At 34.9% G+C, this 13696-nt stretch overlaps 2 protein-coding genes across 2 annotated transcripts in view; both read left to right on the forward strand.

The window, feature by feature from the left end:
* cntnap5a (contactin associated protein family member 5a) overlaps positions 1–2442 on the forward strand; it is a 78944-nt gene extending 76502 nt beyond the window's left edge. The window contains exon 24 of the mRNA XM_082174486.1: positions 164–2442. Within this exon, the coding sequence (XP_082030612.1) occupies positions 164–360 (197 nt within the window). The 3' untranslated portion in view covers positions 361–2442. The remainder of the gene's footprint in view (positions 1–163) is intronic.
* A 1968-nt stretch (positions 2443–4410) lies between these two features.
* tas2r203 (taste receptor, type 2, member 203) lies at positions 4411–5349 on the forward strand (the record flags this gene model as incomplete). Its single annotated transcript, XM_082175773.1, has 1 exon — positions 4411–5349. The coding sequence occupies one exon, from the start codon at positions 4411–4413 to the stop codon at positions 5347–5349; it is 939 nt and encodes a 312-aa protein (XP_082031899.1).
* Positions 5350–13696: the final 8347 nt, after the last annotated feature.

Consider the following 13696-nt stretch of genomic DNA (forward strand, 5'->3'; position numbering starts at 1 on the left):
TATATATTTTTTTTTTTTATTGAAAATTGTGCCATGAAAACCTGCCTTTTCTTCTGTTCCATTGGTCTCCATTTATCTTTTTATGAAATTCAAGAACGAGTCCTATATGTGAACAGCCCCTTTTCCAATTCAAAATAAGCTGAGTGTCCGATCTGATTCGCAGGTGTGGTGACAGCTGCAGTTTTTAGTACACTCTGTGTGCTGGCAGTGATGACCCGTTTCCTTTACCAACATCGACAAGCTCAAAGAACTGCAAGTCTCCAAGAAAAGGAGCACCAACGTAGCCTTGAAGCTGCTTACAGGGCAGAGTTCCACCTTCACAACTCCATGAGAGACAGCATGCAAGAGTACTACATCTGATGGACTATCCGACCCTGTAGTTTTCAGTTCAGCTATCAGTTCCTCCAGGTTCTCCTTCAGCAAACGTGTCGTGAGGCGCTTTCTATCCTGTAAGGATCGTTAGTTGGAGATTTCCTTGCTTTGGGGACAGTGGAATCTTCTGATCTGTGTAAGTAGTAGCTTGTAGTTTTCACAGTGCTTGCCCCAAGTGTTGGATCAATCAACATTAGGTCATTTATGGGATGTGAGTGGTGTGTTAGGAGGTGTTTGTATTAATTTAATAATATGCCCTCTGGATAGAAACTGGAATGGAGAATGAAACTGTCATCTTTAGTGCATGAATGCAGATTCTGAAGTGTTAATTATACTCTAAACAAAATGAAAAACTAAACACATATAAGTCTGTGAATTTTTTAAGGTTGCCAGAAATATCTTTGAAGTGGCAACATTGTGAGAGGAAGTCCTGGTTCACTGTTTGAATATCCAGTGCTTCAGGTCGAGGACAGTAGCTTATCCAAACCTGGCTAACAATTTTACATTATTTTGCCTTAGCATTGTTAAGGAGGAAAGGAGTTTGTGTAAACATGCTGGGCAATTAAAAATGGTCCTTAGGAAATTATTTTTGTTTCACAAAGAACCTGCTAACAGAGACAAAACTCATTCAGTAAAGTGACTTAATTTATAAATTGAAAATATGCGCAGAAATATTGTAGGTTTAAACATGATGCTGTCTTTTGTAACATTACCCATCTGTGTTATGATGTGAAATATCTGCCATATTGATAATGGATAAATCCTAATGGGTCAGTAAGACTTTTTTAATTAATGTTTTTATTCAGCAAGAATGCATTTAATTATCCAAAAGCTACAGTAAAGACAGTAAATATTTTTTGTATTTCAAAAAATAAATGCTCTTCTTTTGAATTTTCTATTCATCAAAGAATCCTTGCTGCTGAAAATTCAGCTTTGCCATCACATAAATAAATATATTAAAATAGAAAACAGTTATTTTAGTTTCTAATAATATCTCACAATATTACTGTTTTGACTGTCTTTTTTTGATCAAATAAATGCAGCCTTGTGAGCATATGAAACTTCTTTCAAAAACATAAAAAAATTATAATAATAATAATCGTACCAACCCCAAGCTTTTGAACAGTAGTGTGATTCTGGATTGGCTGAGTTGTTCTAGGTTACCTTGACATGTTTCTCTCTTGACATTATGAATAAGTGAACTGATGATGGAAATTCCCCAGCATTTAACCTCATCGCACACAGTAACGTTACAGGACGTGTGAATTTCTGTTACACTAACGATGTTAATCACGATCACAGATGTGAATTGGGGCAAAACCGGTTTCACAGGCCATCCACCCCTCCCTGAGACAATCTGACCCCATTTACATCTGTTTCTGAAGGTCCAACATTAGCATGCAGTGACACAGAAGTACATCTGAAGTTTGACTAAAATAACTTTGAGCTCTACTCTAAAAATCAGAGAACATTCCTTTGAAATTGAATCATTATGCTGTGACATCAGATCACCTGAGATGGAGAATAATATCAGGTGTCTATGTCGTATCACTGAATTTCATGATCAGTTCACAGTGTCTAAATGACAAGAATAACTGTAGACATCCTTCAATGATCTGGATAACTGAGAATCTTCACAGACAATTCTGAGTAGGTCGTAACTGTAGCAGTTAGTCCTTTAATATTTGCCTGTGATACAAAATCAGTATTGACTCTGAAGAAAAGATTTTGTCATGCTTATACATTTTTACCTGTGGTTAACCACTTCCTTAAAAGTCTATTAAATGAACACAACAGATATTATATGTTCTTTACTCCAATACACAAGATAATCATTGTAAAGTGAGTGGCATTTTTTTTTTTTTTTTTTTTTTTTTTTTAGATAATTATTATTTCTTCCCAGCTAACACAAAAAGTGGTTGTATTATGTTGGACTGGTCTGACAGATCTTTCTCTTTCTCTTTGGAAACTGAAGTGTCCTTTGAAATATTTATCTTAAACTCTTTTGTACTTCTATTGATATTAATTATTTTAGGGGCTGTTTTGTATGAATGTAAATGTACAGCTATATTGTAAATACATGTTTAATAAAAAAAAGACTTTTTTTCATAATTGAGCCACATTTTTGTGCAAGTACTCATTACTAACATTTTTATTTATTAAGTCAGATGTTTAGAATTTTTAATTTTTTTATATAACAGATATAAGTACTTTACAATTACAGTATTACTTGTGGAATTTAAGAAGAGGATAAGTCCAAGAGCATTAAGTGAAACTCTTGATGTGAAAATAATGGTTTGAAAACCTCTAGTCGGTAATGTAGTTTAGTCTCATTTCACATTACAGTGGCTGTCACTGTATTATTTTAATTATAATTATTTCGATTGCTTTATTTATTCACTATTCATTTCCTTCATTCACATGAGGAGAGATAATGTTTCCCCCCCTTTTTAATATCACAGAATAAACTAAATAGTTTATCAAAAGAATTGCCAGATTAGACAATGGTTTAGCATTTTTTCCACGTGTAACATCAATGGGCCTTTGTGCCAATGTAGACCTTTTATTAAAGTCATTATTGTCTTTCACATAGCATGCAACATCATAACTAATGTAAATATCACATAAAGGTTTGCATAATCTTGTCATGGTTAATTAAACACTTTAATACAGGAGCCCGGCTGCATCATGCATATGCAAAAGTGAACAATGAGTTACAATAATGAACATTTACTTAAGGTTTTACAGTGGTGGACATTGTTGTGCTTACCTGAGCAAAACTTACCACTACTATAAGCTGCTTGCTATGTGGTTACTAATTGGCCAGAGCCAACCCACAAGATGCTGTAATCCATCTAAGGTACAGTATGGCTTAGGTCCCTTTTTCAATGTAAAATCTGTTTTGTTTTGTTTTGTTTTGTTTTGTTTTGTTTTGTTTTGTTTTGTTTTGTTTTGTTTTGTTTTGTTTTGTTTTGTTTTGTTTTGTTTTGTTTTGTTTTGTTTTTATTTTGTCCACCAGGCAGATATGTATATTGACCTAGTATTTTATTTTAGAGACTTGTTCAAATCCCTATAACTGTTGTAACTACAGTTATTAGTATTATTATAAACACCACTAATTAAATAATGCAATCTCAACATCTGGTTATCAGAATATCACAGAATGTGATTTTCTTAATACACATCAGATGACATTTTAGAGATAAAATCGGTCATTCTTCAGTAACTATGGGACAAGATTCAATCTGCAGTATACAATATTAATTTTTTTTATTTGTAGGTAACATTTTATTTTGATGGTCTCTTTTGAACATTCTGTTGACTAAGTATACTGTAAAATAAAATAAAAAATAAAAAAATATATATATATATATATATATTGTTAGTTTAACTTTAAGTAACCTGGTTGCCTTAAAATGTTGAGTTAAAATTTAAAACATTTTGTTAATACAATGTAGATCAACAGAAACTCAAAATATTGTTATCTGAACCACATAAATTATCTAAGTTGATTTGACAAAAGAAAAAAAATTACAGTTTAACTTTGCAACTACATGTCAACTTAGAGTATCTGCTTAATATCTGATAACTCTTTATTGTGATGGTCCTCCAACAGACATAAGTAACTTTGCAACTACATCAACTACTCTAACCCTAACCCTACCAGTCTACTAATACTCTAATAACACTCTAATGAGAGTTAGTAGACATGTAGGAACAACACTTATAGTCAACAGAATGTGTTAAAGGGATCATCAAAATAAAGTGAAAGCCAGTTTTATATATAAAGTATTGAGAGTTCAAACAATAATTTTTGCAATTGCACTGACGTAACACTTCAAGAAGAGCTTGGGTAGTTCTGTTTTAATCCATGTAAGAATGAGTGTGATTTGCTTATGGCTGGCCGTTGAGCCACATTCAATTTACCAACATATTTTACTTTCACCTTATTTGTTGGCAATGTCGTAATAAAAACCTTGGTGTATCAGGAAGAGCAGGACATTTGCTGCACACAACTGATTGGAGGCAACACTGAAGATGGAGCCATGGCTATTTGTTTTGATCTCCAGTCCCCTTTGCCTCACAGCCACCGTTTTCAACATCATCTTCTTTTTTTGCCTAATGCGACCAGTCTCTGGAGTGACGCTTCGCAATCCACTGCGCTTTCTGTTAATTGTTGTGTTAATCAATTCAACATTTCAGCAACTGATCACTGCAATTACCATTATTATGCTTTTTTTTGAATCACCTTTCTGGCTTCAAACGCTATGCAGAGTTTTGATTTATCAATTTTTCTGCGGCAACTTCTCATGCAATGCCTGGATCAGCATTTTCTACCACATGTCAATTGTTCCTCAACATCGTGCCATCTTTATCTGGATTAAGAGGAATATTAGAGCCATATTATATGTCGGCTTCGTTCTGAATCAGATAGTGCTTCTATTTTCTTTGTCTTTGGGAACAGTAGCATATTTTTTGCTTGAGCCCTTCCCAGATAATTTTACCTCACATGAACTGAACACAACATCACTAGCAGAAAGCTTCGAGGCAGACCTGTATTTATTTCACTTGGCAAACTTTTTGTATTTGCTATATTGCACCTGTCCGATGATCACGTTATTAATCTCTTGGGGCAAAACCTTTGTTTATCTGCGTGAACATATGAAGAAGATGGGACAGAGCAGTGAATCTTATTCCCAGCCCCAGCAGAAGAGCCAGATGCGGGTCACAGTAACAGGCATGGTACAGGCCGCCCTGTTCCTGCCCAGTAGCCTGTGGACTGTAGCGGTTTCTGTCTTATACTTGACAGACCTCTTCGAAAAAGTGGATCCTCAGAGATTTATCACAATGTCATTTTGCTCAGCATCCAGCTTGGGAAATATACTTTGTTTTGGATTCTCCCAGTCTGTGTTTCGCCATGGAATTGTAAGTGTGATTAACAAACTCAAGGGAATAAAGATGAATGCCTTGAGTTAGGATTCTTGCTGTTTATAATCATTATATGTTGATATCATTATATCTGATGTAAACAAATATATGCTTAAAGCATGCAGACTCTACCCTATATTCATATGCTAGTAAGGTAAGAATAAGAAATGTGTGAAAATATTGTTGTAACAGATTTCATTTAAATGTCTGTAGCTGTGTTTTTTGTGCTATATATCTCAAGATTTTATACAATATTCCCATATCTGTCTGCTTCAAATTAGTTTAAACATCTACAGTTTATCCGTTAATGTCGAGATTAAGAGCTGTTGTTGTAACCTACAGTGGTAACCATTAGCATTAGTGTTTTTGTTTTGTAACACTAGAAAATGTGGATGTTTTAAATGTTGTGCATTAATATATTGTGATAAGTAACCTTCTATTTAATTTTAATTAAATGAAATAACATTTTAATTGAACAACCACTGAAAGCAAGCAACAAATACAGATAATGTATGTGGCATGTCGCACAATTGCAGCATATGTTTACCAATCTTGGAAAATACTGCTGTTCTCCTGTGCTTCTCTCTGATTGGTCAGGATTGCCAGGAAAGCGCTGACGCCCCTTTATTTGCATCTGCAAAATGTCCTTTATGGAACATTTACTGTGTATCAGATCCTGCACATGGTAACCTCTGAATTCAATCTAACCATTCAATTTGATTGCAATGTATAGTGAAATCCATGACTGCCCCTTCAAAGAGAGAATAATTTGCATTCACTACACCTGCTTTATGCCTCATTAACTGTGATGGGGGTGTGTGTAGCACATGTTTTGCTGAACAGCCTGTGATATAGCCTGTATAGCTTTATTTAAATCGAGGGAGAGAGTTTAGGGTTAAATTAACCATTAAAGCTCCATAATAATGTATGTGTCTAAAGATGTTCAGTGTACTATAGCATGACAAAATGTGGAAGTGTCTTGTTCTCATGCATGTTTGATTGGAGCTATTCCAGACAACTCATCACTCATGAAGATTCACATTGTTACTTTACAATGGAATATTGTATGTTTTGTAAACCACTACTGTACACATGACTCGTTATTAAGGATAATCTAAGATCAAAAGTTTCACCAATTTCCTCAGGAGTTTGTTATAATAGTGTGCAGCCATTATTGAATTTATAGTGAACTATAAAATTAATTGCACTTGGCTGGGCATATTGTTTTCTGGCTGACGGCTTCAGATTCTCAAATCACAAATCATATCAAATCATAACAATTAAAATGGTGAAGGTATTTATTGCAAATATTGATAAATCTCATTGTTTTTATTTTTGTTTTATATGTCTGTATATCTAACTGGTCCCATTTTTGCAAATTCCGAAAATGTACCTTGTCTAAAAAAAAAAACTAAAAAACATTTAAAATTATCTGTTAAATAAGTGCTGGGGTGACCAACATTTCTCTCTGTATTTGAAGCTAATTATGCAGGGATGGCTGATGAAGACGTCTTCATCTTATAAACCCCTGGTTAAATACTGTAGCTTGAAGGACAATTTTGGCATTTTATCTAATTACCTGCCTTATCTCTTCCCAGTGACGATCCAATAAAACTCTATAATTATTCCCTCTGGGTCTTAACACTCAGTAAACCATTTAAACTCCAAATATAACTTGGGAAACAGGAAATACTGCAGTCTCTCATTCAGTCTTTTAAAGAGGTATGATAGAATCTAGCTGCTTTTCATGATTGGTTAATACAAAATTGGCTAAAATAATAAATAAATAAATAATAAACAAACAAACAAACAATAAAAATAAAAATAAAAATAAAAATAAAAATAAAAATAAAAATAAAAATAAAAATAAAAATAAAATAAATAAAATAAATAAAATAAATAAAATAAAATAAAATAAAATAAAATAAAATAAATGGTTTTATGAAGAAAAATATTTCCACACCTGATATGAAACAGCTGAAGAGCACATTTGGCTTTATCATGATCTGTCCTTTGAGACCAATAATGCAGTGCAGCCAAGCACTCGACAATAAAACTGTCAGTGACAATGATTACTGTTCTCTCTCCTGAAGAATATCTTTATCTAATTTCACATGAGTCAGTGGCCACTAAGGAGTGCACAAACAGAGCAGGTAATTACTGTAACTCTGAATGTAGATCAAGGGGAGATGCTTTTAATCTGCTTTTAATGAATTAGGCTCAACCAATGTTAGATCAGCAGTGTTTGGATTCGTTAGGTGAAAGTGGAAAGCATGAGGGTATTCACCTTATTTTTCATGCAAGAGCGGGCGGTGCCGTTTTTTTAATAATGTGTTAGATTTCCGGTAAGCTATAGCTAATCGTAGTTGTATTGTGAACCCGTAGTTTTGCGTCGACTGTAGTTTTGACTGGCTAGCTACTTTTTAAAATGGACTACAGACAGACTGGCGTCCTTTGCACAGTTAGGGTGTGCCATACTGGTTCAAGCGTAAAAAATACATGCAAGATATTTGTTTTGACCATAATCCACACACCAGAACTGAATGTGGACTTGGGGCACCTATGATCTGCACACTGCAAAAAGCTTGTCGGCTTTGGTTAAAACCATTATTGTAATGTGTGAACACGCTGGCAATGCGAGTTGCTTGTTATTTTTATGTTTTAGTCAAATAGTTGCATTAACCACTCAATCACCATTTTGAGTTATTTGCACGCACACGCTTAATGTGTGACACGATGCAGTACATGTGAAACGGTGCATGTTAAATGACGTTAAGACTCTAAATGCAGCAGTAGTTTATGTATTTCTCTTGTGTGTATTTGAGCGACACATTTGTGAGAAACCGCCAAAATTTCGGTACGTTTGCTCTTTCCACTTCGTTAATGGCAGACCCATGGAAGATCATCCCTTTAATATTTGACCACTTCTTTACGATAGAAATGTTACAGCCACTGTAATTTCTTGAACAATAACATGTGGACATCAAAACATGCACTCTCATGAGGGTTTAAACTTTTATTTTGAAGTTTAAATGAATTAACAGTTTGCATATACGTCCCATATGAACTTCATAAGCAACCCAAACTCACAGCATATGCAGAGATTGCATTTGTCAGAGCTGCTGAGACGCGCATCCAAGACCCGTTTACTCCGAGTCACAACACAAAATAATTGAAAATATTCTCATAAGATGTCAGGCCACTTCTTCATTTCATCCCCCCACCTCGGGTGTGATAAATATTAACCATCATGGTGTTTAACAGTGTTTTGTGCGTGCCCCCATAACATGGCTTCTTACCTACCGGCTAGTGAAATGGAAGTCTAACACATTAAAAGGAAGTACGTCATCGTATTTACTTCCGCGTTGCAAAATAAGGTGGATAAAGTCACAATGAAACGAAAGTAGAAATAGATCTTTTCGTCCATATTGTGACGTACATCCGATAGTAGGACGGGGACTTGGTTCAAAGCATCAGTTGTTGATTGGATTTTGAGATTATAGATGAGAGAGTTGCACTCAAATGTGGTGGCAGATGAACATGAGCTTGCAGGGGTGGAGTTTAATTGACAATGATTGGAAAAGTCTTGCATACGTCTTTTTCATCAGAAGGTCCAGCTGACAATTTCATTAAACATTATGAGGTCAGAATATATATTTATATAAAAAATTAAACATATGCACGGATAAAATGTTCACAATAAGATCTATAATATGCACTTAGAAAATAGATAGGGTCATGGGCGGCGCTAGGGAGGGGCTAGCAGGTGCTTCAGCACCCCAAAGAAAGACCAAAGCACCCCCAAAAATAATTTCTAATTATTATATTCAGCAATTATATTCAGGCTGTATTCTATGGAAGCCCTGAACAGCATTTTGAAGAAAAAAACAAAACAAACTTATCTTGTTATTTCAAGATTTCAACATAATATCTTGTTATTTCGACAAAAGAAGTCATTATTTCGACATAATAAGTCGTTATTTCGACATAATATATGCTATTTCGACACAATATCTCGTTATTTCGACATAATAAGGGGACATTCTAATCTGCATTAAGCCACATTAAGCGTTCTTATAATGGTTTTCTATGAGAGGAAAATGCTTAACGTAATTAAACGTTGCGTTCATATTCTGGGCTCATCTGATTTTTTGTACATAGTATAGCCTACTTTGTTATGATTTTAGTATCATAATGATTAAAGGCAGGGTAGGTAAAAAATGTATAAAAAAACTTTCTTCCAAATTTGTTTAGACTTTATATATATATCAATGCATAATTAAAATCTAAGTACTCTGAAAAAGAAAGTATAAAAATCGAGTGTCTGTAGACCTCTCATGACTGTTTTAAAGACAGCTCATTATTTCCATTCACTCCACCCCCTCCCTTCTGGGCTCCTTCCAAAGCCACGCCCCCAAAACACATGAACGCGCGACTCCGACAGCTGAGCTGAAGACGCATTGTTTACCTGAGACGAGTGGAGAGGAGCGCAGTGCATGCAGTGACATCATGTCAGAATCACATGTAATAAAAAAATTGAACTTTATCATTATGAATATAAACAAATAAGATGTATTTTAGTACTCACTATCAAGCTAGCATATTGATATTGGTAAAGTTTAAATTATGCACAATTCAACACTATAGCTATCATCTTGAGCTAGACCAATAGATTATACTACGATAGATTATAGATTATCTCTACTACAGCTCGCTAAGTAATGTTATGTTAGCTAGCCTATATTACGCAGCTACGTGTGCTAATGACACATGCTTCATGAAAAAATAAACAAAAAAATATGTATGATCAAAATACAAAAAGAAAGATTTACCTGTCCAGCAGAAATAAAGCCATCGAGGAGTCACTTTTCAGCCCCTTGAGGTCCCTCAGTTCTCGCCATCGCTGGAAAGCCACGCCGATATTAACTCGCGTTTTATTTCTTTGTTTATCCAAAGACTTTTTGTTCAATGCCTTTTCTTGTACTGTTACTGTCTTCCTTTTTTTGCCTGGTTTGCCTTCACTAACTGCATAGGCCGGTACTGTGAATTTTGCTTGCTCTTTCTCTGCCATTGTTTTGGTATTCCTAGGTGCCTCTTGAATTCCTCAAATCAAACGGGACGCGCAAGTGGGCAGGTTCTGTGTGGCAAATGGGTGGTTGCCATGGTTGCGAGAGAGTGACAGCCGCCTAAGCCAATCCTATGTTTCGTCCCGAATGGAAATAATGAGCTGTGTTTAATACAGATTAAACGGTCTAGAGTCACTCAATTTTTATACTCTTTTTATCAGAGTTCTTACATTTTAATTATGCATTGATATATATATAAAGTTTAAACAAATTTGGAAGAAAGTTTTTAATAAATGTTTTACCTACCCTGCCTTTAATAAATGCACGCACAATTATCTGTGAACTTGATTTGAACAAATGGCTTTCAAATTGTGTGTGCAAAATTCAGAATTAAATGAATGTGCAGCAATTTGTGCAAATAGAGAGTCTGTAGGCGTACTATACTGTTGTAGCCATTAAAAAAGCGCATTTAGTTTCATATTTATTCAAATATTATAATGTTTTTTTATTTGTTTATCTATGTTGATTATGAAAAGTGAACAGCACAAGTAAGATAGGATGTGCAATATATCGGGAGACATGGAGTGGGTCAGACATGATTTTGACCACTTCATTAAGTTTTGTTTTGTAGAAAACCTTTCTTTAAAGTGAATTTTGTTTTGTATAAAATGTATCTTAATTTTAATCAATTTTTCTTCAACCAATTGCCTGGATTTAATAACTAATAAGCAAATATAGCAGACAATATAACCATGGAGGCGCCCGCGCGGTCACTTGCATTGCACGTGAACTGGAGCGCATCTCCTCCTAACTTAACCGAAACTCATATGCCTCACAGACATGAGAAATACATCAAATACACAAAGCTTGAAATGTCTTTAAATGAAATAATTCAAAACGAAAAGAAATAGGCTACTCTCTGATTATGTAATCCAATATGTGCATTACTCTCTAGGCGCGTTCACTACGGATATGGCGATCGTCAACTTTATCTTTGCAGCCGACACGGACACAGAAAACACTAGTTTATTAATAAAAATCAATGCACGCGTCACTGGATTTACAAATGCACATCTTGCTTGTTGCACGCACACATATTATGTCGAAATAACGAGATATGTTGAAATAACATTTTTGATAATAATAAATCTTTAAAGCAACACTAAGGAACTTTTCCTCTTCGGTTGCCCTACAGGTCTGAAGCGGAATTGTTCATTACCGCTGTCGTAAATAATTTTGTAGACTTGCCAGCAGTCTACTGTCGCACGCATGCTCGCTGTTTATCCAGCACCGGCTTTGAATGAACGATGTCCACAGACAAGGTAGAGTATGTTGCATGATTTCATGAAAGTATGAAGTATTGCGATATCAGAAACAAAGAAAAACAAATGATTCCACAGGAAAACTGGTCAGTTGTGAAATATTTTTATATGACAACCACTAAACTGCATATTTGTGTCCCAGGTAAACAATCTCCTGAATAGCAATACTAGTTTCATGTTTCTCATTTCACTCAGATTTCCATTAATATGTCGAATGGTGAAAGCTCAATAGATGTGAGACTTCAGCTTGTTAAAAATCACTGAAAATAAATATACACTCAAAACAAGCACCACACATTAGGGATTGTTCAGATTGAAACCACCCATACATTTAGGTGTGCAATGATCAGAACATCCACAGGGCTTAATAAATGGATTATTCAACAGAGAGACTGGCAGAAAATGGCTCAGTGGTATGATGCATATGCTATCATTTTTTCCGCTACCTGGAGAGAAAAATGGTGTGGATAAATTGATTTCCCCCCACATTAGAAAATTGTTATTGCCAAAGCTGGTGAATGAAGAAGTGGCAGGCATTTTTCATCTATAGCAGAAGCAAAATGACAGTTTAATATGAAGCAGATACCCAGTTATTTTATACATTCTCCATATGGAATTTAAAGTACAAGACTCTAAAGACTAGATCTGAAAATTGATGGCAGAATTGTAAGAATAATTATAAAAAGGAACTTGTATCATTAAACATTGATTTGCCTCATGTGGTGCAATTTCCAGCTGGCTTACTCCAAAGTGATTCTGCAGTAGACAAATTACAAGAGTTTAAAATGAAAGAAGACTTTGCAGAAATCCCTTGGAAACTTATCTGCATGCAACAAATCTTTCTTTGATTTTTCTATATAACGCCATTGCCTCATAAAAGTCTGCAGCTGTGTGGTCTCTTATGCTTACCAATACTGTATTTATATGATACAAAATGCAGTAAAACAGTAATATTAACATAATTATTAAAATTTAAAATAACCATTACTGCAGTCTTCAGTCTCACATGATCCCCTTTAGAAAACATGTTGATTTGGTGCTCAAGAAAAAATTCTTGTTATCACAATTGAAAATGTTTGTTCTGCTTAAAATTTTTTTTTATTTTTTTTTTTTATTGTTTTTTATAATAATAATATCACATTATATTTGAGCTATTAGAAATAATCCTCATCATCAGTGGATTATTATCTGCAAACTGTGTCAGTCAAAGGTAAGCTTCACAAAGAAACGTATTCTTTTCTCAAGTTGATGTATCTGCATCTTTCTGTTGCATCAACTTTTTCAAAATGAGGCACATAATCACTCAATCAAAAGAGTTTTCATTTTTACTGTGCATTAAGCATTGACATTATTGCATTAAATAAAACCGTACTGTCAAGTCAGAGGGATTTTGGAATGTTAATACCTCTCTCAGGAATTCACATGAGGTCTCCGTGCAAGCATGTGATGAGCCTGTGAGTGACAGTCAATCACTCTTTAATCAGTGATGGCCGACCGAGTGTCAGGGATTTAAAATGACCACCTCTTACCGGGGTTTATCAAGCGTGACTCTCGCACCGTAGCCCTAATGCCACTCAAGTCTCATGTAGAGAGATGTCCTCATTTGTCACTAAAGCAGAGAGTGGCAGCAGCTCCACACGTAGAATACAAATGATGTGGCAAAGTTTTAACACACAGAGCAAAAAAAAGATTGACATGGAGCATACAAAATGTTAAACCTCCGGGGAATCACCCATTTTAAACAAACACCAAACAGAGGAGAGTCTGCTGGCAAAAGAGAATGTGATAGAGCTCATATTAATAAAACGAGAATCAACATTGGCTTGGCTTTTCAGAGATGGCGAGAACTGAGGGATTTGAAATGTTGTAAAAGTGGAGATGCCGTTTGCATTACTCAACAGGTGAGTAAGGTATTTTATTGAACAGTGAAAACCATTAATCCACACAGTCACGCAGAGCCGAAGCACAACCAAAACAATGTTCCAAAGCAGTTTTGTGTTTTAACCG

The sequence above is a fragment of the Leuciscus leuciscus genome (genome assembly GCF_965113295.1).
Source record: "Leuciscus leuciscus genome assembly, chromosome: 7".
NCBI lineage: Eukaryota > Metazoa > Chordata > Actinopteri > Cypriniformes > Leuciscidae > Leuciscus > Leuciscus leuciscus.